Raw genomic sequence first — 24805 nt, forward strand, 5'->3', positions numbered from 1 at the left:
ACAAGGGGGCGCTATTTCTACATACAGCAAGGCAAATGTATTTGATGAAATTGTCCTATCTCATTCATATCAGAAGATTAGACTGTTTTATAACTAACCTCTAACAGTTCTGTCCCATATCTACTCTTTCCAGTTATTGACAGTTAGTCAGTTATGAAGTAGGTAGGCTAATCGGTTTACTCATGAGATATTAAAGACAGATGCATGACAATAAAACGTTATTCACAATATTGATCACTATTTCCTCTGTTGAACAAGTCGACAGACTTCAGTGACGAACCTTCCTTCCTCTAATATCTATGACTCAATTCACTGGTTTCTCCCTGAACACAAAAGCATAGCCCACCTTGTGGCCAGACCAGGAATTATTGTTAGAAAGTGCACAGTCACAGTCTTCATATCGTGGAGCACATCTCCAAGAAGGAATAAGAGTTTCTTTGTTCTCCACCTTCTGACAGTTGACTGGGCGGCCATTCTGGGGCCGTGGGGGAGGAGTTGCCTGTGTATTGTACAGTTCTGGGGATACGTCCCAAATGGCACCCTTTTCTCTACGTAGTGCACCACCTTTGACCAAAAGTAGTGCACTTTGTAGTTAATAGGGTTCCATTTGGGACATAGTTTCCATCTCACAAGAATGCTGCTCTGTAGATCATTGTGCTGCTGTGAGCTTCGGTCAATTAGCCTCGCCAGACCGGTTGCTTTGCTTTTTGTTAATAGTGAATCTGAGAGAGAGAGAGAGAGAGAGAGAGAGAGAGAGAGAGAGAGAGAGAGAGAGAGAGAGAATACATAGCCGGTAACCACTACAGCGTGGTTGGGGTTGTTTTTCAGAAAGAGAAGTAACTCACCACGCCGGATAACTCACCACAATGTATTCACGTGGCCAATGTTTTGACAGTAGGTAACACAGAGACACTGTGTGACCTTACTTCAATAGACTATTAGGGTCAAGTTTTGGTTCTGGTTCACTAACTTCAACAGTTTCAGTATAACTGGCTCACGTTGTTTGATTACCGTGTGTCTGTCCTCCTGTCTCTAGTTCTGAAACTATTGTCACCAGCAGATGTTAAATAGTGGGCTTAGATATGGTATCGAGAGTCCCAACACAATTTGGGGAAAATTCAACACTCAATCTACGGGTGGGGATTGTGTGGATCCTCTCTGACTGTTTGGATGTTGCAATGTTTTTGGACAACAGATCACACAGGCTGTAGCAGGGTTATCATCACTGTCATCTAAATTCTCCGGAGACAGTGGTTAGGATCAGGTTTACAGAACGGGTCAGAAAATTAGTCAGGTAGCCAAAAAGGTTTGTCTGACCCATGTTGTTTATCTTGACCATTTGGAGTTCTGGAACTGTTATGTTTATGTTTTCACTATACACATATTTGCGCGGGCGTGACAACATGGGATCAAAATGAACAGTTTAAACCAACATGTAACATCTGCCTGAAACTATTGTTGGGGATTGGATGGATGTTAGCTCCTCTAACATCAGCTGGCTAGAGTTTTCATCATCCTGGTTGTTATGTCTTGTGGGTTTCATAACCACGTCTTTATGCCAATTAAATAATGATGAGACGGGAGACAGGAATTCAGTTAAACTATTTATATGAACACGCTCATCTCAACACACACAACTCCCATGATGCTCTGCGGCTCATATACACAACACTGGTAGTGTGAATGTACCTCTCCTCCTTTCCATCCTCCCGTCCTCTTAGTGACTTGTTGTGGAACTATTCCAGGAGTGGAATGTGACTCAGCATTCTGAAACTCTGGACGACTCTAGAATGTCTTCCATCGGGCTCGACGTTCCGCTGCCTGACTCAGCAATCTAAAACTCTGGACGACTCTAGAATGTCTTCCATCGGGCTCGACGTTCCGCTGCCTGACTCAGCATTCTAAAACTCTGGACGACTCTAGAATGTCTTCCATCGGGCTCGACGTTCCGCTGCCTGACTCAGCATTCTAAAACTCTGGCCGACTCTAGAATGTCTTCCATCGGGCTCGACGTTCCGCTGCCTGACTCAGCATTCTGAAACTCTGGACGACTCTAGAATGTCTTCCATCGGGCTCGACGTTCCGCTGCCTGACTCAGCATTCTAAAACTCTGGACGACTCTAGAATGTCTTCCATCGGGCTCGACGTTCCGCTGCCTGACTCAGCATTCTGAAACTCTGGACGACTCTAGAATGTCTTCCATCGGGCTCGACGTTCCGCTGCCTGACTCAGCATTCTAACACTCTGGCCGACTCTAGAATGTCTTCCATCGGGCTCGACGTTCCGCTGCCTGACTCAGCATTCTGAAACTCTGGACGACTCTAGAATGTCTTCCATCGGGCTCGACGTTCCGCTGCCTGACTCAGCATTCTAAAACTCTGGCCGACTCTAGAATGTCTTCCATCGGGCTCGACGTTCCGCTGCCTGACTCAGCATTCTGAAACTCTGGACGACTCTAGAATGTCTTCCATCGGGCTCGACGTTCCGCTGCCTGACTCAGCATTCTGAAACTCTGGACGTCTCTAGAATGTCTTCCATCGGGCTCGACGTTCCGCTGCCTGACTCAGCATTCTAAAACTCTGGACGACTCTAGAATGTCTTCCATCGGGCTCGACGTTCCGCTGCCTGACTCAGCATTCTGAAACTCTGGACGTCTCTAGAATGTCTTCCATCGGGCTCGACGTTCCGCTGCCTGACTCAGCATTCTAAAACTCTGGCCGACTCTAGAATGTCTTCCATCGGGCTCTTCCGCTGCCTGACTCAGCATTCTGAAACTCTGGCTCTCTAGAATGTCTTCCATCGGGCTCGACGTTCCGCTGCCTGACTCAGCATTCTGAAACTCTGGCCGACTCTAGAATGTCTTCCATCGGGCTCGGTTCCGCTGCCTGACTCAGCATTCTGAAACTCTGGACTGGCTCTAGAATGTCTTCCATCGTCGACTTTCCGCTTCTGACTCAGCATTCTAAAACTCTGGACTCTAGAATGTCTTCCAGGGCTCGACGTTCCGCTGCCTGACTCAGCATTCTGAAACTCTGGTCTCTAGAATGTCTTCCATCGGGCTCGACGTTCCGCTGCCTGACTCAGCATTCTAACACTCTGGCCGACTCTAGAATGTCTTCCATCGGGCTCGACGTTCCGCTGCCTGACTCAGCATTCTGAAACTCTGGCCGACTCTAGAATGTCTTCCATCGGGCCGACGTTCCGCTGCCTGACTCAGCATTCTGAAACTCTGGACGTATCTAGAATGTCTTCCATTGGGCTCGACGTTCCGCTGCCTGACTCAGCATTCTGAAACTCTGGACGTCTCTAGAATGTCTTCCATCGGGCTCGACGTTCCGCTGCCTGGGAAGAGGGATAGGTGTCGGTGAAGATACCGTGGTTGTGGTGGTCACTGCATTTTAAAGCCAGCTGGCTGGCGAGAGACTCCAGTCCTTTCTTTCTCTCCAACACCACATGATGTCCAGTCATGGGTTCACCCTGTCACAAGGGGTGTCTCATCACATGGCACATTTAAAATCTGTTTCTGACCCACTCCATCTCGTAAAATGAATTAAATCTAATTTAAGGTTGCGTACGGTGAACAAATGACGCTCTTATGTGAGTTATTTCAGGAACAAACAGGAGAGCATAGTAGGGTCAAATAGGCAAGGTTTAACTTTTGATCTGAATGACCCACCCTTGCTAGCACCTCTATCAATTTAGCCTATGGAATGATGTATGGACAGGCAGCCCATTAGACAGGCGAGTGGCCAGACAGACAGACAGACAGACAAGGCAGGCGAGTGGCCAGACAGACAAACAGACAGGGCAGGCGAGTGGCCAGACAGACAGACAGACAAGGCAGGTGAGTGGCCAGACAGACAGACAGACAGACAGACAGACAGACAGACAGACAGACAGACAGACAGACAGACAGACAGACAGACAGACAGACAGACAAGGCAGGCGAGTGGCCAGACAGACAGACCGACAGTACAGGACAGGCGAGTGACCAGACAGACAGACAGGGCAGGCCTGTTTGCTGTTTACTGAGGGTTTATTCAAGCTGAGTATATCTGATAATCTCTGGCTATGTCCAAATGTTCATCCTCTCTCAGCCTGTCACTCATCATGCCATGAGCTCTACACTCTTTTGATCTGTGGAAGTGCCACGCCTGTGTTGTTGTTTCAGAATGCCGAACCATTGAAGCATTAGAGAAGGGGATAATGACACAATCATTTTGGTTATGTTGTTGTTGAGAGCCTTGGATTCTATTTGACTACTTTCACTTGGTTCCGTTTGGAAACATCAAAGGCAAGGATATTAACAGGACCTTTACAATTCTTCTCAACCATCCCTTTTAATTAGCTTTTTCTCGACCATCCCCTTTTAATTGGCTTTTTCTCAACCATCCCTTTTAATTGGCTTTTTCTTAACCATCCCCTTTAATTGATTTATCGATTTCAGTCCCCCCCATATGTTTACTACTACACCCACTGATCCAACATGATGACATGAACTACACCTGATATCTAAAGAGCCTGACACAACAAGGCTGGCTATGCCATTACATAAACATGTTTTCTCATGTTTATTTTTCTCATGTTTTGCATGCTTATAAACATGTATTCCTATTGATGTATATTTAATTTGATAATTGTACATATTCGGAATCATACATATTAACAAATATTGATCAAGCTCACTGAAGGGACAAATCATTCCATAATATAATAGCTGTCGTGCCCTCAACCAAGCATGGCAAAGCTATTGTGAGGTGGGATGTGCTATTGAGGTCTTAACCAATCAGAATACGAATTTCTCGTGTCAAACACAGGAAAAGCCAATCACAGTGGGCTGTCTGCAAAGGGCTATCCAATATCAATGCCATTGACACAATTTCTGGCCAAGCAGTTGCACGGTGGACAATTGGACGTAATGCATCTCGGCAAATTAATGCGCCTGATTTGTTTTTAGAAACGGAGTTTATGACCGGTCCGTGGAGAGGATACAGAGCCGCAGTAGGCTACCATTCGCTGTCAGGGCTACTGGTTTTTTGTTGATGTCATCGGTAGCCGTGTTCGAACAGGAGCGACCGTCAATTTATAGTCAGGATTACTAGAATAACAAAATAAAGCCTACAATAAAAAAGTAGCTAGGTTTTTTTTGTGCGCACAGTGAGTATGGGAATTCTAACGCACTGTGTTTTACTTTTTTTATTCCAGCATTTGACGTCCGCTTATGCTTTTAAAGAAGGACTAGACAACGGACAGTATGCATTTGTGAAAGATCCTAGTTTGAATATCGAAAAGAGATCTGCAGATGTAGAATTATTCCAGTTTGACTCTGAATCACCCGAACACATTCGGAACAGGAGAAGCGCTGATCAAGAGGACTGTAAAAGTCTCCAGGGATTCGACACCAAATTGACGAACAACACCCACACCGTAAGTTAATTAACCCTGCAGGTCGGGTTTGACTTCTCTTCTCACCGGTATAATAGGCTAATGTTCTGCAGGTGACACGTTACCTGGACAATTATCCTCACAATAAGAAAATTACTTGGGTTTTAACAGTACAGCTGATAAAATAAAAATAAAAAAACGTTAACATGCAACTAACCACACATGATCTATTCGCCAGCTTCTTGCATGAGACCAATCTGTCATGTTTCACAGCTCACTCAATTGTAGTCAAGCCAGTTGATACTGACACAAGTAGGCTACTGTATTTAAAGATTACTTCAACCCCATACAGAGCAGGATTACGGGTTAATATTCAGTTTAGCATCGCTGTAGCTAATTGTTTAAGGGTACCTCTGTAAGTCATTAATCAAGTTGAATCTTTAGTGAGTTTCGCATCCAGTTGGTCTGTAATACAGTTGTAATACAGTAGGTATAGGTATACAATGATCAATTCTAATGGTGTATCTTTCCCTAACTGCATTGAGGCCATTATCTAGTCAGTCTAGTGTATGTACACACATACTTAGAGTGGGGTCCCGAAAATATTGACACCCTTGATGAACAATAATGTGTCAAATTTATAATTAAAATACTGAGCTATTGTATGCTCAAATCTTTTTGGGGAAATTGTTATTTTATACTAATTCAATTGTTCAGAGAAAGAGGTATTGTTTAACAAGTCCGTTTTGTGGGGGGGGGGGTCTCCAAAAGGTAGGGGTCAAATTTATTGACACCCCTAAAGATTCTACTGGAATAAAGTAGTCCAAAGTGTAGTATTTTGGTCCTGTATTTCTAGCGCTCAATGATGACATCAAGCTTGTGAATCTACAAACTTGTTGGATGCATTTGCAGTTTTGTTTTGGTTGTGTTTCAGAAGTTTGTGCTTGCTTAGCAATGAATGGTAATAATGTATCGTGCCTTTTTTTTTGTTGTTGTCACTATTTTCCCTTAATAATGGTAGCATCCACATTAATGTAGAAGTGTTTAGACGAATTTGTAGAGTCATAATCTTGATTGTAGTAATTGCGTGCTAGGAATATGGGACCAAATACTAAGCTTTTGACTACTTTATTTATAAGAATCTTTAAGCGTGTCAATAATTTGGACCCCTACCTTTTTTACTTGTTAAACAAAATATATTTATCAGAGAAATTGTATTAGTATAATTTGAGCATACAATAGCTTAGCATTTGAATTGTTTATTTTATACAGTCATTATTTGCTTATCTTTATCAAAGGGTGTCAATAATTTCAGACCCTTGCTGTATGTGTCTCTCACCTGTTCTCTAGTGGTTAGGAGTCTGACCTATATTTCCTCCTAGGAATGATGATGCTGCTGTCCTTCATACTAGGCCTGGCCTAACTGCCTGCTTTTCATTTTTCTGCTTCAGTGTGTACAGAGGGGGAAATTAGCATTATTTTTCAATAAGAGAACAGGTGAAACCTAGTGTTTGTTTGGCAATTTAGGTGACTCATAGAATTCTGCTACCTATACTTCTGACTAGGCCTGGCCTGACTTCTTAGTGTTCGTGATCTGCCTCCGTGTGTCTGGAGGCCTATGGGTGGTTTTAAAAAGGCAATCTGGTTTTTCATGAATTTCTATTGCCTGTGTGTATCGAGGAAGTGTTTCTTTGTAAGGGAAGTGTGTGTGTGTGCAGTTGTTTGGCAATTAGGTTACAAGATACACACATGCAAAGTGTTTCTGCATTTGAGAGCACATTCTTAACATTTAGACTATACAGTAGAACAGATGCATTATGGGCTAGACCCATATTGCTATGTTCTTGACTATACATTCTTAACATTTAGACTATGCAGTAGGCCTATACTGTAGGCAGAAGTGATTTTAAATTTGGGAGTATATTATGAAGTTCTTGCCACTCATAGCCTGGTTCCTCTCTAGGTTTCTTCCTTGGTTCTGGCCTTTCTAGGGAGTTTTTCCTAGCCAACGTGCTTCAACACCTGCATTGCTTGCTGTTTGGGGTTTTAAGCTGGGTTTCTTTGCAGCGCTTTGTGACATCAGCTGATGTAAGAAGGACTTTATAAATACATTTGACTGACTGTCTTTCTTAATGATGTTGTCCTCAACCACTGTGTAGCCAGCTCTAACTTAAGGACATAGTGTAATTTAGGATCACAGATATCTTTTGGAGGCAGGGTTATCTTACTATCAGGCTGTGTCAACACTGGACAGATGGACAACTTAACAACGTCCTACCCAATGCATCCGCATTCTACACCGCAAACAAACAGCATACCCACAGACAACTCGTTGAGTTAGTTCGTAGTTCCTGCTAAGAATTTGTGTATGTCAAGTTCTTGATGTCCTTGTAGCAAGTAGCAACAAATTGCATTTAGTATAAACATTTAGTTGGAATTAGTACCTTTTTTATTTATAATATGTCCTTCTAAATAATACGTTCCTCCTATGTCTGACTGTGTATGATGTCATGATGATTACATCAGCCAGCTCGACATGCGTCAGAGGAGGAGGACTAAAGACCCCGAATGGCACGCCAGGACCTGAGGGAAAAGAGCAGGCTCACCACCTCTGACACAGGGTTTCTGTAAACAAATATGTGCACCAAGATGCAATTCGATGCAAATTTACTGTTGGAGAAAAATACCCTTTATAATATAACCATATTAATTGTTGCCATGTGGCATAAACTACTACATAGGTTTTTTTCCACATGGGGATTTTCCTTTAGCAGGGTCCACTTGTGGTAATTTTGATTGATTGGACATGATTTGGAAAGGCAAAACCCAAGCCATGAGGTCAAAGATATTGTCTGTAGAGTTCCGAGACAGTTTGGAACCGCCAAGACTCTTCCTAGAGCTGGTCACTGTGCAAGCAGTGGTTCTGTAGCTCAGTTGGTAGAGCATGGCGCTCAGTGGGTTCGATTCCAGGGACCAAACTAGAATGTATGCACACATGACTGTAAGTCGCTTTGGATAAAAGCGTCTGCTAAATGGCATATATATTATATATATATTAGAAGGGCCTTGGTCAGGGAGGTGACCAAGAACACGATGAGAGCTCCAGAGTTCCTCTGTGGAGATGGGAGAACCTTCCAGAAGGACAACCATCTCTGCAGCACTCCAACAATCAGACCTTTATGGTAGAGTGGCCAGACAGAAGCAACTCCTCAGTAAAAGGCACATGGAGTTTCTAAAAGGCACCTCAAGACTCTCTCTAAAGACTATGAGAAACCAGATTCACTGGTCTGATGAAACCAAGATTGAACTCTTTGGCCTGAATACCAAGTGTCACATCTAGAGGAAACCTGGCACCATCCCCTATGGTGAAGCATGGTGGTGGCAACATCATGCTGTTGGGTTGTTTTTGCTATGTCATTATGGTGTATTGAGTGTAGATTGATATGGGGGGAAAAAACAATTTAATCAATTTTAGAATAAAGCTGTAATGTAACAATGTGTAAAAAGAGGAAAATAAATCTATGCCAAGGCGCATTGATGCCGTTCAGACCGCGTGTGGTATCACAACACCCATTTAAGACACTTTGTTTCTCCTTAGTTTTGGCAGAAACCTGTATGTGCTTCTGATCACTTAATCCACCCCCCCCCCTCTTTGACCTATTTCCCCCCCTCCCCCTATTTTCTATATTTTGTAGAATAACCGTGAAGACCTCCAAACTATGAAATAACACATGGGATCATGTAGTAACCCAAAAAGTGTAAACGAATCAAAATATATTTTAGAATTGAGATTCTTCAGTAGCCACCCTTTGCCTTGACAGCTTTGCAATGACAAAACTGCACATTATAGTGGCCTTTTATTGTCTGCAGCACGAGGTGTACATTTGAGAGGGATAAGCTAATGAAACATGGGACCAACACTTTACATATTGCGTTTTATATTTTTGTTCAGTATATAAATGGATAAACCCATTGACGTCACACCATTCATTCCTATGACTCAATGGCGCATTTGAAATCAAGGAAGTAGATTTTTACCAACAAAGATGGCATCTCGTGGAGAATATTTTCAAGACATAACATGCCCAGTTTTGAGCTAGTCCAGGATGTGACGTTGAAGGCTAGCTCAGTGTTGCCCCCCCCCTCTCATTGAGGATCTCAAGTTGAAGGCTAGCTCAGTGTTGCCCCCCCTCTCTCATTGAGGATCTCAAGTTGAAGTCTAGCTCACTGTTGCCCTCTCTCATTGAGGATCTCAAGTTGAAGGCTAGCTCAGTGTTGCCCTCTCTCATTGAGGATCTCAAGTTGAAGGCTAGCTCACTGTTGCCCTCTCTCATTGAGGATCTCAAGTTGAAGGCTAGCTCAGTGTTGCCCTCTCTCATTGAGGATCTCAAGTTGAAGGCTAGCTCAGTGTTGCCCTCTCTCATTGAGGATCTCAAGTTGAAGGCTAGCTCAGTGTTGCCCTCTCTCATTGAGGATCTCAAGTTGAAGGCTAGCTCAGTGTTGCCCTCTCTCATTGAGGATCTCAAGTTGAAGGCTAGCTCAGTGTTGCCCTCTCTCATTGAGGATCTCAAGTTGAAGGCTAGCTCAGTGTTGCCCTCTCTCATTGAGGATCTCAAGTTGAAGGCTAGCTCAGTGTTGCCCTCTCTCATTGAGGATCTCAAGTTGAAGGCTAGCTCAGTGTTGCCCTCTCTCATTGAGGATCTCAAGTTGAAGGCTAGCTCAGTGTTGCCCTCTCTCATTGAGGATCTCAAGTTGAAGGCCAACCTGGGTACTGAAGGCTGCCGGGAGTAACTAAATTATCCTTAACTTCTTCTGTGTGTTTATATATATTTTTTTATCATAATAATCAGGACATCTTGTGTAATAGAAGCAAGTACTCGTTCCATGATTGATTGTCTTAGAAAAAAATGTTATTTATACAAATGTCGTCAATTACCGATTCGCTATAATGGTGATCCTGCTTTCTGGATTCAATGAGAGGGGCAGTTCTCCCCTGTGTCCAATATACTGATGTTTGGGTACCGTACAGTAGAGCTCTGCTACCTGACATTATACATTGGGTTATGGCCAGGTAGGTCCTAGGGTACCGGTAGATCATCACAAAAATGTTGAAGTTGAGCCATTTTGCACATGCTCAGTAATATCTGACTAAGATCATTTAGTAGGTGCTCTTATCCAGAGCAGTAGTGATTGCAGGCATTTTCATTAATACTGGTCCCCCCTGTGGGACTCAATCCCACAACTCTGACATTGCAAGAGCCAATGCTCTACAAACTGAGCTACACAGGACCACAGTGAAGTTCTTCAACCTCGTCAAATATAAGACTGGAGAGATTATTTTATAAAAAATAATAATGAGCTTTGAGTTTTGTCCTTAGTTTTATAATGATAAGTAGCTAACAGCTAGCTGTTCTCTCAGGTCTTCATTTATTTATTTAGATTTTTATTTTATTTAGGCAAGTTTAACTAGGCAAGTCAATTAAGAATAAATTCTTATTTTACAATGACTGCCTACCAGAAGGTAAAAGGCCTCTTTGCATGGACAGGGACGTGGACGTGGATTAAACATGTAGGACATAACACACGTCACAAGACAGACAACACAATGTAAAGACCTACAGTAAGATGGCAGCAACACATGAAAACACAGCATAGTAGCAACACAACAACAACATGGTAGCAGCACAGCATGAAAATAACATGGTAGCAACACAGCATGAAAACAACAGGGTAGCAACACAACAACAACAACATGGTAGCAGCACAGCATGAAAATAACATGGTAGCAACACAGCATGAAAACAACAGGGTAGCAACACAGCATGCCAACAACATGGTAGCATCACAACATGGCAGCAACACAGCATGACAACAACATAGTAGCAGCATAACATGATAACAACATAGTAGCAGCACAGCATAGTAGCAACATGGTAGCAACACAGCATGACAACAACAGGGTAGCAACACAGCATGACAACAACATGGTAGCAACACAACATGGCAGCAACACAGCATGACAACAACATGGTAGCAACACAACATGGCAGCAACACAGCATGACAACAACATGGTAGCAGCACAGCATAGTAGCAACAAAACATGGCAGCAACACAGCATGGCAACAACATGGCAGCAACATGGCAGCAACACAACATGGCAGCAACACAACATGGCAGCAACACAACATGACAACAACATGGCAGCAACACAACATGACAACAACATGGCAGCTGCACAAAACAGGGTACAAACATTATTGGGCACAGGCAACAGCACAAAGGGCAGGAATATAGAGATGACAATACATCACACGAAGCAGCCATAACTGTCAAATCAAATCAAATTGTATTTGTCACATACACATGGTTAGCAGATGTTAATGCGAGCGTAGCGAAATGCTTGTGCTTCTAGTTCCGACAATGCAGTAATAACCAAAGCGTAATCTAACCTAGCAATTCCACAACAACTACCTTATACACACAAGTGTAAAGGGATGAAGAATATGTAAATAAAGATATGAATGAGTGATGGTACAGAACGGCATAGGCAAGATGCAGTAGATGGTATCCAGTACAGTATATACATATGAGATGAGTATGTAAACAAAGTGGCATAGTTAAAGTGGCTAGTGATACATGTATTACATAAAGATGCAGTAGATATCGAGTACAGTATATGCATATGAGAAGAGTAGGGTATGTAAACATTATATTAAGTGGCATTGTTTAAAGTGGCTAGTGATACATTTTTTACATCAATTTGTCAGTATGAGTGTCCATGATTGAGTCTTTGAATGAAGAGATTGAGATAATGTATGGTACAGCATTGGAGAGGTATGGTACAGCATCAGGGAGGGAGAGGTATGGTACAGCATTAGGGAGGAAGAGGTATGGTACAGCATTAGAGAGGGAGAGGTATGGTACAGCATTAGGGAGGGAGAGGTATGGTACAGCATTAGGGAGGGAGAGGTATGGTACAGCATTAGGGAGGGAGAGGTATGGTACAGCATTAGGGAGGGAGAGGTATGGTACAGCATTAGGGAGGGAGAGGTATGGTACAGCATTAGAGAGGGAGAGGTATGGTACAGCATTAGGGAGGGAGAGGTATGGTACAGCATTAGGGAGAGGGAGAGGTATGGTACAGCATTAGGGAGGGAGAGGGAGAGGTATGGTACAGCATTAGGGAGGGGGAGAGGTATGGTACAGCATTAGGGAGAGGGAGAGGTATGGTACAGCATTAGGGAGGGAGAGGGAGAGGTATGGTACAGCATTAGGGAGGGAGAGGTATGGTACAGCATTAGGGAGGGAGAGGTATGGTACAGCATTAGGGAGGGAGAGGTATGGTACAGCATTAGGGAGGGAGAGGTATGGTACAGCATTATGGAGGGAGAGGGAGAGGTATGGTACAGCATTATGGAGGGAGAGGGAGAGGTATGGTACAGCATTAGGGAGGGAGAGGTATGGGTACAGCATTATGGAGGGAGAGGGAGAGGTATGGTACAGCATTATGGAGGGAGAGGTATGGTGCAGCATTAGGGAGGGAGAGGTATGGTGCAGCATTAGGGAGGGAGAGGTATGGTACAGCATTAGGGAGGTATGGTACAGCATTATAGAGGGAGAGGTATGGTACAGCATTAGGGAGGGAGAGGTATGGTACAGCATTAGGGAGGGAGAGGAGAGGGAGAGGTATGGTACAGCATTAGGGAGGGAGAGGTATGGTGCAGCATTAGGGAGGGAGAGGGAGAGGGAGAGGTATGGTACAGCATTAGGGAGGGAGAGGAGAGGTATGGTACAGCATTAGGGAGGGAGAGGTATGGTACAGCATTAGGGAGGGAGAGGTATGGTACAGCATTAGGGAGGGAGAGGTATGGTACAGCATTATAGAGGGAGAGGTATGGTACAGCATTAGGGAGGGAGAGGTATGGTACAGCATTAGGGAGGGAGAGGTATGGTACAGCATTAGGGAGGGAGAGGTATGGTACAGCATTAGGGAGGGAGAGGTATGGTACAGCATTAGGGAGGGAGAGGAGAGGTATGGTACAGCATTAGGGAGGGAGAGGTATGGGTACAGCATTATGGAGGGAGAGGTATGGTGCAGCATTAGGGAGGGAGAGGTATGGTACAGCATTAGGGAGGGAGAGGTATGGAACAGCATTAGGGAGGGAGAGGTATGGTACAGCATTAGGGAGGGAGAGGTATGGTACAGCATTAGGGAGGGAGAGGTATGGTGCAGCATTAGGGAGGGAGAGGTATGGTACAGCATTAGGGAGGGAGAGGTATGGTACAGCATTATGGAGGGAGAGGTATGGTACAGCATTAGGGAGGGAGAGGTATGGTACAGCATTATGGAGGGAGAGGTATGGTGCAGCATTAGGGAGGGAGAGGTATGGTGCAGCATTAGGGAGGGAGAGGTATGGTACAGCATTATAGAGGGAGAGGTATGGTACAGCATTAGGGAGGGAGAGGTATGGTACAGCATTAGGGAGGGAGAGGTACAGCATTATGGAGGGAGAGGTATGGTACAGCATTATAGAGGGAGAGGTATGGTACAGCATTAGGGAGGGAGAGGTATGGTACAGCATTAGGGAGGGAGAGGTATGGTACAGCATTAGGGAGGGAGAGGTATGGTACAGCATTAGGGAGGGAGAGGTATGGTACAGCATTAGGGAGGGAGAGGTATGGTACAGCATTAGGGAGGGAGAGGTATGGTACAGCATTAGGGAGGGAGAGGTATGGTACAGCATTAGGGAGGGAGAGGTATGGTACAGCATTAGGGAGGGAGAGGTATGGTACAGCATTAGGGAGGGGGAGGTATGGTACAGCATTAGGGAGGGGAGGTATGGTACAGCATTAGGGAGAGGGAGAGGTATGGTACAGCATTAGGGAGGGAGAGGGAGAGGTATGGGTACAGCATTAGGGAGGGAGAGGGAGAGGTATGGGTACAGCATTATGGAGGGAGAGGGAGAGGTATGGTGCAGCATTAGGGAGGGAGAGGTATGGTACAGCATTAGGGAGGGAGAGGGAGAGGTATGGGTACAGCATTAGGGAGGGAGAGGGAGAGGTATGGGTACAGCATTATGGAGGGAGAGGGAGAGGTATGGTGCAGCATTAGGGAGGGAGAGGTATGGTGCAGCATTATGGAGGGAGAGGGAGAGGTATGGTGCAGCATTAGGGAGGGAGAGGTATAGTGCAGCATTAGGGAGGGAGAGGTACAGCATTAGGGAGGGAGAGGTATAGTACAGCATTATGGAGGGAGAGGTATGGTGCAGCATTAGGGAGGGAGAGGTATGGTACAGCATTAGGGAGAGGGAGGGAGAGGTATGGTACAGCATTAGGGAGAGGGAGAGGTACAGCATTATGGAGGGAGAGGTACAGCATTATGGAGGGAGAGGTACAGCATTATGGAGGGAGAGGTACAGCATTAGGGAGGGAGAGGTACAGCATTAGGGAGGGAGAGGGAGAGGTATGGTACAGCATTAGGGAGGGAGAGATGGTACAGCATTAGGGAGGGAGAGATGGTACAGCATTAGGGAGGGAGAGATGGTACAGCATTAGGGAGGGAGAGATGGTACAGCATTAGGGAGGGGGAGGGAGAGATGGTACAGCATTAGGGAGGGGGAGAGGTAAGGTACAGCATTAGAGAGGGAGAGGTAAGGTACAGCATTGGAGAGGGAGAGGTACAGCATTAGGGAGAGGGAGGGAGAGGTATGGTACAGCATTAGGGAGGGAGAGGTATGGTACAGCATTGGAGAGGGAGAGGTACAGCATTAGGGAGAGGGAGGGAGAGGTATGGTACAGCATTAGGTTGGGAGAGGGAGAGGTATGGTACAGCATGAGGGAGAGGGAGAGGTATGGTACAGCATGAGGGAGAGGTATGGTACAGCATTAGGGAGGTATGGTACAGCATTAGGGAGAGGTATGGTACAGCATTAGGGAGAGGTATGGTACAGCATTAGGGAGAGGTATGGTACAGCATTAGGGAGAGGTATGGTACAGCATTAGGGAGAGGTCTGGTACAGCATTAGGGAGAGGGAGAGGTCTGGTACAGCATTAGGGAGAGGGAGAGGTATGGTACAGCATGAGGGAGAGGTATGGTACAGCATTAGGGAGAGGGAGAGGTATGGTACAGCATTAGGGAGAGGTATGGTACAGCATTAGGGAGAGGTATGGTACAGCATTAGGGAGAGGTATGGTACAGCATTAGGGAGAGGTATGGTACAGCATTAGGGAGGTATGGTACAGCATTCGGTTGGGAGAGGGAGAGGTATGGTACAGCATTAGGGAGGGGAGAGGTATGGTACAGCATTAGGGAGGGAGAGGTATGGTACAGAATTAGGTTGGGAGAGGGAGAGGTATGGTACAGGATTAGGTTGGGAGAGGGAGAGGTATGGTACAGGATTAGTTAGGGAGAGGTATGGTACAGCATTAGGTTGGGAGAGGGAGAGGTATGGTACAGCATGAGGGAGAGGTATGGTACAGCATTAGGGAGGGGGAGAGGTATGGTACAGCATTATGGAGGGAGAGGTATGGTACAGCATTAGGGAGGGAGAGGGAGAGGTATGGTACAGCATTATGGAGGGAGAGGTATGGTACAGCATTAGGGAGGGAGAGGTATGGTACAGCATTAGGGAGGGAGAGGTATGGTACAGCATTAGGGAGGGAGAGGTATGGTACAGCATTAGTGAGGGAGAGGTATGGTACAGCATTAGTTAGGGAGAGGTATGGTACAGCATTAGTTAGGGAGAGGTATGGTACAGCATGAGGGAGAGGTATGGTACAGCATTAGGGAGAGGTATGGTACAGCATGAGGGAGAGGTATGGTACAGCATTAGGGAGGGAGAGGTATGGTACAGCATTAGGGAGAGGGAGAGGTATGGTACAGCATTAGGGAGAGGGAGAGGTATGGTACAGCATTAGGGAGAGGGAGAGGTATGGTACAGCATTAGGGAGAGGGAGAGGTATGGTACAGCATTAGGGAGGGAGAGGTATGGTACAGCATTAGGGAGGGAGAGGTATGGTACAGCATTAGGGAGGGAGAGGTATGGTACAGCATTAGGGAGAGGGAGAGGTATGGTACAGCATTAGGGAGAGGGAGAGGTATGGTACAGCATTAGGGAGGGAGAGGTATGGTACAGCATTAGGGAGGGAGAGGTATGGTACAGCATTAGGGAGGGAGAGGTATGGTACAGCATTAGGGAGGGAGAGGTATGGTACAGCATTAGGGAGGGAGAGGTATGGTACAGCATTAGGGAGGGAGAGGTATGGTACAGCATTAGGGAGGGAGAGGTATGGTACAGCATTAGTTAGGGAGAGGTATGGTACAGCATTAGTTAGGGAGAGGTATGGTACAGCATTAGTTAGGGAGAGGTATGGTACAGCATTAGTTAGGGAGAGGTATGGTACAGCATTAGGTTGGGAGAGGGAGAGGTATGGTACAGCATTAGGTTGGGAGGGAGAGGTATGGTACAGCATTAGTTAGGGAGAGGTATGGTACAGCATTAGTTAGGGAGAGGTATGGTACAGCATTAGGTTGGGAGAGGTATGGTACAGCATTAGGTTGGGAGAGGTATGGTACAGCATTAGGTTGGGAGAGGTATGGTACAGCATTAGGGAGGGAGAGGTACAGCATTAGGGAGGGAGAGGTACAGCATTAGGGAGGGAGAGGTACAGCATTAGGGAGGGAGAGGTATGGTACAGCATTAGGGAGGAGAGGTACAGCATTATAGAGGGAGAGGTATGGTACAGCATTAGGGAGGGAGAGATGGTACAGCATTAGGGAGGGAGAGATGGTACAGCATTAGGGAGGGAGAGATGGTACAGCATTAGGGAGGGAGAGATGGTACAGCATTAGGGAGGGGGAGAGGTATGGTACAGCATTAGAGAGGGAGAGGTAAGGTACAGCATTAGAGAGGGAGAGGTATGGTACAGCATTGGAGAGGGAGAGGTACAGCATTAGGGAGAGGGAGGGAGAGGTATGGTACAGCATTAGGTTGGGAGAGGGAGAGGTATGGTACAGCATTAGGTTGGGAGAGGGAGAGGTATGGTACAGCATTAGGGAGGGAGAGGGAGAGGTATGGTACAGCATTAGGGAGGGAGAGGTATGGTACAGCATTGGAGAGGGAGAGGTACAGCATTAGGGAGAGGGAGGGAGAGGTATGGTACAGCATTAGGTTGGGAGAGGTATGGTACAGCATGAGGGAGAGGGAGAGGTATGGTACAGCATGAGGGAGAGGGAGAGGTATGGTACAGCATTAGGGAGAGGTCTGGTACAGCATTAGGGAGAGGGAGAGGTATGGTACAGCATTAGGGAGAGGGAGAGGTATGGTACAGCATTAGGGAGAGGTATGGTACAGCATTAGGGAGAGGTATGGTACAGCATTAGGGAGAGGTATGGTACAGCATTAGGGAGAGGTATGGTACAGCATTAGGGAGAGGTATGGTACAGCATTAGGGAGAGGTATGGTACAGCATTAGGTTGGGAGAGGGAGAGTATGGTACAGCATTAGGTTGGGAGAGATGTATGGTACAGCATTAGGTTGGGAGAGGTATGGTACAGCATTAGGTTGGGAGAGGGAGAGGTATGGTACAGCATTCGGTTGGGAGAGGGAGAGGTATGGTACAGCATTAGGTAGGGAGGGGAGAGGTATGGTACAGCATTAGGGAGGGAGAGGTATGGTACAGCATTAGGGAGGGGGAGAGGTATGGTACAGCATTAGGGAGGGGGAGAGGTATGGTACAGCATTAGGGAGGGGAGAGGTATGGTACAGCATTAGGGAGGGGGAGAGGTATGGTACAGCATTAGGGAGGGGGAGAGGTATGGTACAGCATTAGGGAGGGGGAGAGGTATGGTACAGCATTAGGGAGGGGGAGAGGTATGGTACAGCATTAGGTTGGGAGGGGAGAGGTATGGTACAGCATTAGGTTGGGAGAGGGAGAGGTATGGTACAGCATTAGGGAGGGAGAGGTATGGTACAGCATTAGGTTGGGAGAGGGAGAGGTATGGTACAGGATTAGGTTGGGAGAGGGAGAGGTATGGTACAGGATTAGTTAGGGAGAGGTATGGTACAGCATTAGGTTGGGAGAGGGAGAGGTATGGTACAGCATGAGGGAGAGGTATGGTACAGCATTAGGGAGGGGAGAGGTATGGTACAGCATTAGGGAGGGAGAGGTATGGTACAGCATTAGGGAGGGAGGTATGGTACAGCATTAGGGAGGGGAGAGGTATGGTACAGCATTAGAGGGCAGGTATGGTACAGCATTAGGTTGGGAGGGAGGGAGAGGTATGGTACAGCATTAGGGAGGGAGAGGTATGGGAGAGGGAGAGGTATGGTACAGCATTAGGTTGGGAGCATTAGGGAGAGGTATGGTACAGCATTAGGGAGGGAGAGGTATGGTACAGCATTAGGGAGGGAGAGGTATGGTACAGCATTAGGTTGAGAGGGAGAGGTATGGTACAGCATTAGGAGGGAGGGAGAGGTATGGTACAGGATTAGGGAGGGGGAGAGGTATGGTACAGCATTAGGTACAGCATTAGGAGAGGAGGTATGGTACAGCATTAGGGAGGGAGAGGTATGGTACAGCATTAGGGGGAGAGAGGTATGGTACAGCATTAGGGAGGGAGAGGTATGGTACAGCATTATTAGGAGGGGAGAGTATGGTACAGCATTAGGGGGAGAGGTATGGTACAGCATTAGGGAGGGAGAGGTATGGTACAGCATTAGGGAGGGAGGTATGGTACAGCATTAGGGAGGGGAGAGGTATGGTACAGCATTAGGGAGAGGGAGCATTAGGGAGGTATGGTACAGCATTAGGGAGAGGGAGAGGTATGGTACAGCATTAGGGAGGGAGAGGTATGGTACAGCATTAGGGAGAGGGAGATGGTATGGTATGGTACAGCATTAGGGAGGGGAGAGGTATGGTACAGCATTAGGGAGGAGAGGTATGGTACAGATTAGGGAGGGAGAGGTATGGTACAGCATTAGGGAGGGAGGAGAGGTATGGTACAGCATTAGGTACAGCATTAGGGAGAGGTATGGTACAGCATTAGGGGGAGAGGTATGGTACAGCATTAGGGAGGAGAGAGGTATGGTACAGCATTAGGGAGGGAGAGGTATGGTACAGCATTAGGGAGGGAGAGGTATGGTACAGCATTAGGGAGGGAGAGGTATGGTACAGCATTAGGGAGGAGAGGTAGGTACAGCATTAGGGAGGGAGAGGTATGGTACAGCATTAGGGAGGAGAGGTATGGTACAGCATTAGGGAGGGAGAGGTATGGTACAGCATTATGGGCATTAGGGAGGGGTAGTATGGTACAGCATTAGGGAGGGCATTAGAGGTATGGTACAGCATTAGGGGGAGGGAGAGGTATGGTACAGCATTAGGGAGAGGTATGGTACAGCATTAGGGAGGGAGGTATGGTACAGCATTAGGGGAGGGAGAGGTATGGTACAGCATTAGGGAGGGAGAGGTATGGTACAGCATTAGGGAGGGAGAGGTATGGTACAGCATTAGGGAGGGAGAGGTATGGTACAGCATTAGGGAGAGAGGTATGGTACAGGGAGGGGAGAGGTATGGTACAGCATTAGGGAGGAGAGGTATGGTACAGCATTAGGGAGGGAGAGGTATGGTACAGCATTAGGGAGGGAGAGGTATGGTACAGCATTAGGGAGGGAGAGGTATGGTACAGCATTAGGGAGGGAGAGGTATGGTACAGCATTAGGGAGGGAGAGGTATGGTACAGCATTAGGGAGGGAGAGGTATGGTACAGCATTAGGGAGGGAGAGGTATGGTACAGCATTAGGGAGGGGAGAGGTATGGTACAGCATTAGGGAGGGAGAGGTATGGTACAGCATTAGGGAGGGAGAGGTATGGTACAGCATTAGGGAGGGGAGGTATGGTACAGGGATTAGTATGGTACAGCATTAGGGAGGGAGAGGTATGGTACAGCATTAGGGAGGGAGAGGTATGGTACAGCATTAGGGAGGGAGAGGTATGGTACAGCATTAGGGAGGGAGAGGTATGGTACAGCATTAGGGAGGGGAGAGGTATGGTACAGCATTAGGGAGGGGGAGAGGTATGGTACAGCATTAGGGAGGGCATTAGGGGAGAGAGGTATGGTACAGCATTAGGGAGGGAGAGGTATGGTACAGCATTAGGGAGGAGAGGTATGGTACAGCATTAGGGAGGGGGAGAGGTATGGTAGCATTAGGGAGAGGTATGGTACAGCATTAGGGAGGGAGAGGAGAGGTATGGTACAGCATTGGAGGGAGGGAGAGGTATGGTACAGCATTAGGTAGGGTATGGTACAGCATTAGGGAGGGAGAGAGGTATGGTACAGCATTAGGGAGGGGGGAGGTATGGTACAGCATTAGGGAGGGAGAGGTATGGTACAGCATTAGGGGAGGGGAGAGGTATGGTACAGCATTAGGGAGGGAGAGGTATGGTACAGCATTAGGGAGGTACAGCATTAGGGAGGGAGAGGTATGGTACAGCAGGTATGGTACAGCATTAGGGAGGGAGAGGTATGGTACAGCATTAGGGAGGGAGAGGTATGGTACAGCATTAGGGAGGGGGAGAGGTATGGTACAGCATTAGGGAGGGAGAGGTATGGTACAGCATTAGGGAGAGGGTATGGTACAGCATTAGGGAGGAGAGGTATGGTACAGCATTAGGGAGGGAGGGAGGTATGGTACAGCATTAGGGAGGGAGGGTATGGTACAGCATTAGGAGGGTATGGCATTAGGGAGGGAGAGTATGGTACAGCATTAGGGAGGGAGAGGTATGGTACAGCATTAGGGAGAGGAGGGTATGGTACAGCATTAGGGGAGGGAGAGGTATGGTACAGCATTAGGGGTACAGCATTAGGGAGAGAGAGGTATGGTACAGCATTAGGGAGGGAGAGGTATTAGGGAGGGAGGAGGTATGGTACAGCATTAGGGAGGGAGAGGTATGGTACAGCATTAGGGAGGGAGAGGTAGGTACAGCATGGTACAGCATTAGGGAGGGAGAGGTATGGTACAGCATTAGGGAGGGGGAGGTATGGTACAGCATTTGGGAGGGGAGAGGTATGGTACAGCATTAGGGAGGGAGGTATGGTATGGGAGGGAGAGGTACAGCATTAGGGAGGGGGAGGAGGTATGGTACAGCATTAGGGAGGGAGGGAGAGGTATGGTACAGCATTAGGGAGGGAGAGGTATGGTACAGCATTAGGGAGGGAGAGGTAGAGGTATGGTACAGCATTAGGGGGAGAGGTATGGTACAGCATTAGGGAGGGAGAGGTATGGTACAGCATTAGGTTGGTAGCATTAGGGAGGAGAGGTATGGTACAGCATTAGGGAGGGAGAGGTATGGTACAGCATTAGGGAGGGAGAGGTATGGTACAGCATTAGGGGAGGGGAGAGGTATGGAGAGGAGAGGTATGGTACAGCATTAGGGAGGGAGAGGTATGGTGGGGAGGGTATGGTACAGCATTAGGGAGGGAGAGGTATGGTACAGCATTAGGGAGGAGAGAGGTATGGGCATTAGGGAGGAGAGGTATGGTACAGCATTAGGGAGGGAGAGGTATGGTACAGCATTAGGGAGGGAGAGGGTATGGTACAGCATTAGGGAGGGAGGGAGGGTATGGTACAGCATTAGGGGGCATTAGGGAGGAGGTATGGTACAGCATTAGGGAGGAGAGGTATGGTACAGCATTAGGGGTACAGGGAGAGGTATGGTACAGGGGAGGGGAGAGGTATGGTACAGCATTAGGGAGGGGAGAGGTATGGTACAGCATTAGGGAGGGAGGGAGGTATGGTACAGCATTAGGGAGGGAGAGGTATGGTACAGCATTAGGGAGGGAGAGGTATGGTACAGCATTAGGGAGGGGAGAGGTATGGTACAGCATTAGGGAGGGGAGGGTATGGTACAGCATTAGGGGGGAGAGGTATGGTACAGCATTAGGGAGGAGGGAGAGGTATGGTACAGCATTAGGTTGGAGAGGGAGAGGTATGGTACAGCATTAGGGAGAGGTATGGTACAGCATTAGGGAGGGGAGAGGTATGGTACAGCATTAGGGAGGGAGAGGTATGGTACAGCATTAGGAGGGGAGAGGTATGGTACAGCATTAGGGAGGGAGAGGTATGGTGGTACAGCATTAGGGAGGGGAGAGGTATGGTACAGCATTAGGGAGGGAGAGGTATGGTACAGCATTAGGGAGAGGTATGGTACAGCATTAGGGAGGGGAGAGGTATGGTACAGCATTAGGGAGGGGAGAGGTATGGTACAGCATTAGGGGGAGAGGCATTAGAGGGGAGGGCATTAGGGAGGGAGAGGTATGGTACAGCATTAGGGAGAGGGTACAGCATTAGTATGGTACAGCATTAGGGAGGGAGAGGTATGGTACAGCATTAGGGAGGGAGAGGTATGGTACAGCATTAGGGAGGGAGAGGTATGGTACAGCATTAGGGAGGGAGAGGTATGGTACAGCATTAGGGAGGGGGAGAGGTATGGTACAGCATTAGGGAGGGGAGAGGTATATGGTACAGCATTAGGGAGAGGGAGAGGTATGGTACAGCATTAGGGAGAGGGTATGGTACAGCATTAGGGAGGGTATGGTACAGCATTAGGGAGGGGAGAGGTATGGTACAGCATTAGGGAGGGAGGGTTAGCATTAGGTATGGTACAGCATTAGGGAGGGAGAGGTATGGTATGGTACAGCATTAGGGAGGGAGGTATGGTACAGCATTAGGGAGGGAGAGGTATGGTACAGCATTAGGGAGGGAGAGAGGTATGGTACAGCATTAGGGAGGGAGAGGTATGGTACAGCATTAGGGAGGGAGAGGTGGTACAGCATTAGGGAGGGAGAGGTATGGTACAGCATTAGGGAGGGAGAGGTATGGTACAGCATTAGGGAGAGAGAGCATTAGGGAGGAGAGGTATGGTACAGCATTAGGGAGAGAGAGGTATGGTACAGCATTAGGGAGGGAGAGAGGTATGGTACAGCATTAGGGAGAGGTAGAGGTATGGTACAGCATTAGGGAGGGAGAGGTATGGTACAGCATTAGGGAGGGAGAGAGGTATGGTACAGCATTAGGGAGGGAGAGGTATGGTACAGCATTAGGGAGGGAGAGGTATGGTACAGCATTAGGGAGGGAGAGGTATGGTACAGCATTAGGGAGGGAGGTAGGGGAGGAGAGGTATGGTACAGCATTAGGGAGGGAGAGGTATGGTACAGCATTAGGGAGGAGAGGTATGGTACAACATTAGGGAGGGAGAGGTATGGTACAGCATTAGGGAGGGAGAGGTATGGTACAGCATTAGGGAGGGAGAGGTATGGTACAGCATTAGGGAGGGGAGAGGGAGGGAGAGGTATGGTACAGCATTAGGGAGGGAGAGGTATGGAACAGCATTAGGGAGGGAGAGGTATGGTACAGCATTAGGGAGGGAGAGGTATGGTACAGCATTAGGGAGGGAGGTACAGCATTAGGTATGGAACAGCATTAGGGAGGGAGAGATATGGTACAGCATTAGGGAGGGAGAGGTATGGTACAGCATTAGGGAGAGAGAGGTATGGTACAGCATTAGGGAGAGAGAGGTATGGTACAGCATTAGGTTCACTGCTGGGTGAACACATTCTACTGGAGCTACTTGTATGTGAACCCTTTCAAATCAGATTAGGGGAATTACTTTATTGCATTATCCTTTATTACTATAGGAGGCCTACATTAACAGATCCACTGCTGCTAATAATAAAGATCATGTATGAATTAAACCATTTCTGGATGACTCGTACACTGCGTGAGTAATGTGACTTCTTGCCTCTTATACATGATGTTGTGATGGATATCAGTCTGTGAACAATAACCAGAACATGTCTGCTTTTCTCTCTTTTCCTCTCAGTATTCCTTCAATGACCTGAGTGGGTCCGTGTCACTGGCCTGGGTTGGAGACGCCACCGGGGTGAGTTTTACTGTGTTCCATTCTGTCCCCGTACCGACCCATATAACTAAATGATCGTTATGTCAAACCGGGCTCTCAAACTTATAGATGGAATATAAGTATAATATAATTATCAAATTCATTTATATAGCCCTTCGTACATCAGCTGATATCTCAAAGTGCTGTACAGAAACCCAGCCTAAAACCCCAAACAGCAAGCAATGCAGGTGTAGAAGCACGGTGGCTAGGAAAAACTCCCTAGAAAGGCCAAAACCTAGGAAGAAACCTAGAGAGGAACCAGGCTATGTGGGGTGGCCAGTCCTCTTCTGGCTGTGCCGGGTGGAGATTATAACAGAACATGGCCAAGATGTTCAAATGTTCATAAATGACCAGCATGGTCGAATAATAACAAGGCAGAACAGTTGAAACTGGAGCAGCAGCACGGCCAGGTGGACTGGGGACAGCAAGGAGTCATCATGTCAGGTAGTCCTGGGGCATGG

At 47.1% G+C, this 24805-nt stretch overlaps 1 protein-coding gene and 1 long non-coding RNA gene across 6 annotated transcripts in view; both read left to right on the forward strand.

Annotated features, from left to right (window-relative positions):
- Positions 1–4870: 4870 nt before the first annotated feature.
- The window catches only part of LOC118379459 (sortilin-like), a 39142-nt gene continuing 19207 nt past the window's right edge, over positions 4871–24805 (forward strand). Inside the window, exons 1-2 of the mRNA XM_052484698.1 lie at positions 4871–5427; positions 24267–24326. Coding sequence (XP_052340658.1) covers positions 5164–5427; positions 24267–24326 — 324 coding nt within the window. The 5' untranslated portion in view covers positions 4871–5163. The remainder of the gene's footprint in view (positions 5428–24266; positions 24327–24805) is intronic.
- Positions 15295–22608, forward strand: LOC127913155 (uncharacterized). 5 transcript variants are annotated; one of them, XR_008084918.1, is made up of 4 exons: positions 15295–15395; positions 15506–15618; positions 17705–17844; positions 22564–22608. It is a non-coding gene; the product is annotated as an uncharacterized LOC127913155 (long non-coding RNA). The 5 variants fall into 5 exon arrangements; XR_008084917.1 differs by lacking the exon at positions 22564–22608 and adding an exon at positions 22374–22418; XR_008084916.1 differs by lacking the exon at positions 22564–22608 and adding an exon at positions 19752–19796.

This window comes from Oncorhynchus keta, chromosome 28, assembly GCF_023373465.1.
Source record: "Oncorhynchus keta strain PuntledgeMale-10-30-2019 chromosome 28, Oket_V2, whole genome shotgun sequence".
NCBI classification, from domain to species: Eukaryota; Metazoa; Chordata; class Actinopteri; order Salmoniformes; family Salmonidae; genus Oncorhynchus; species Oncorhynchus keta.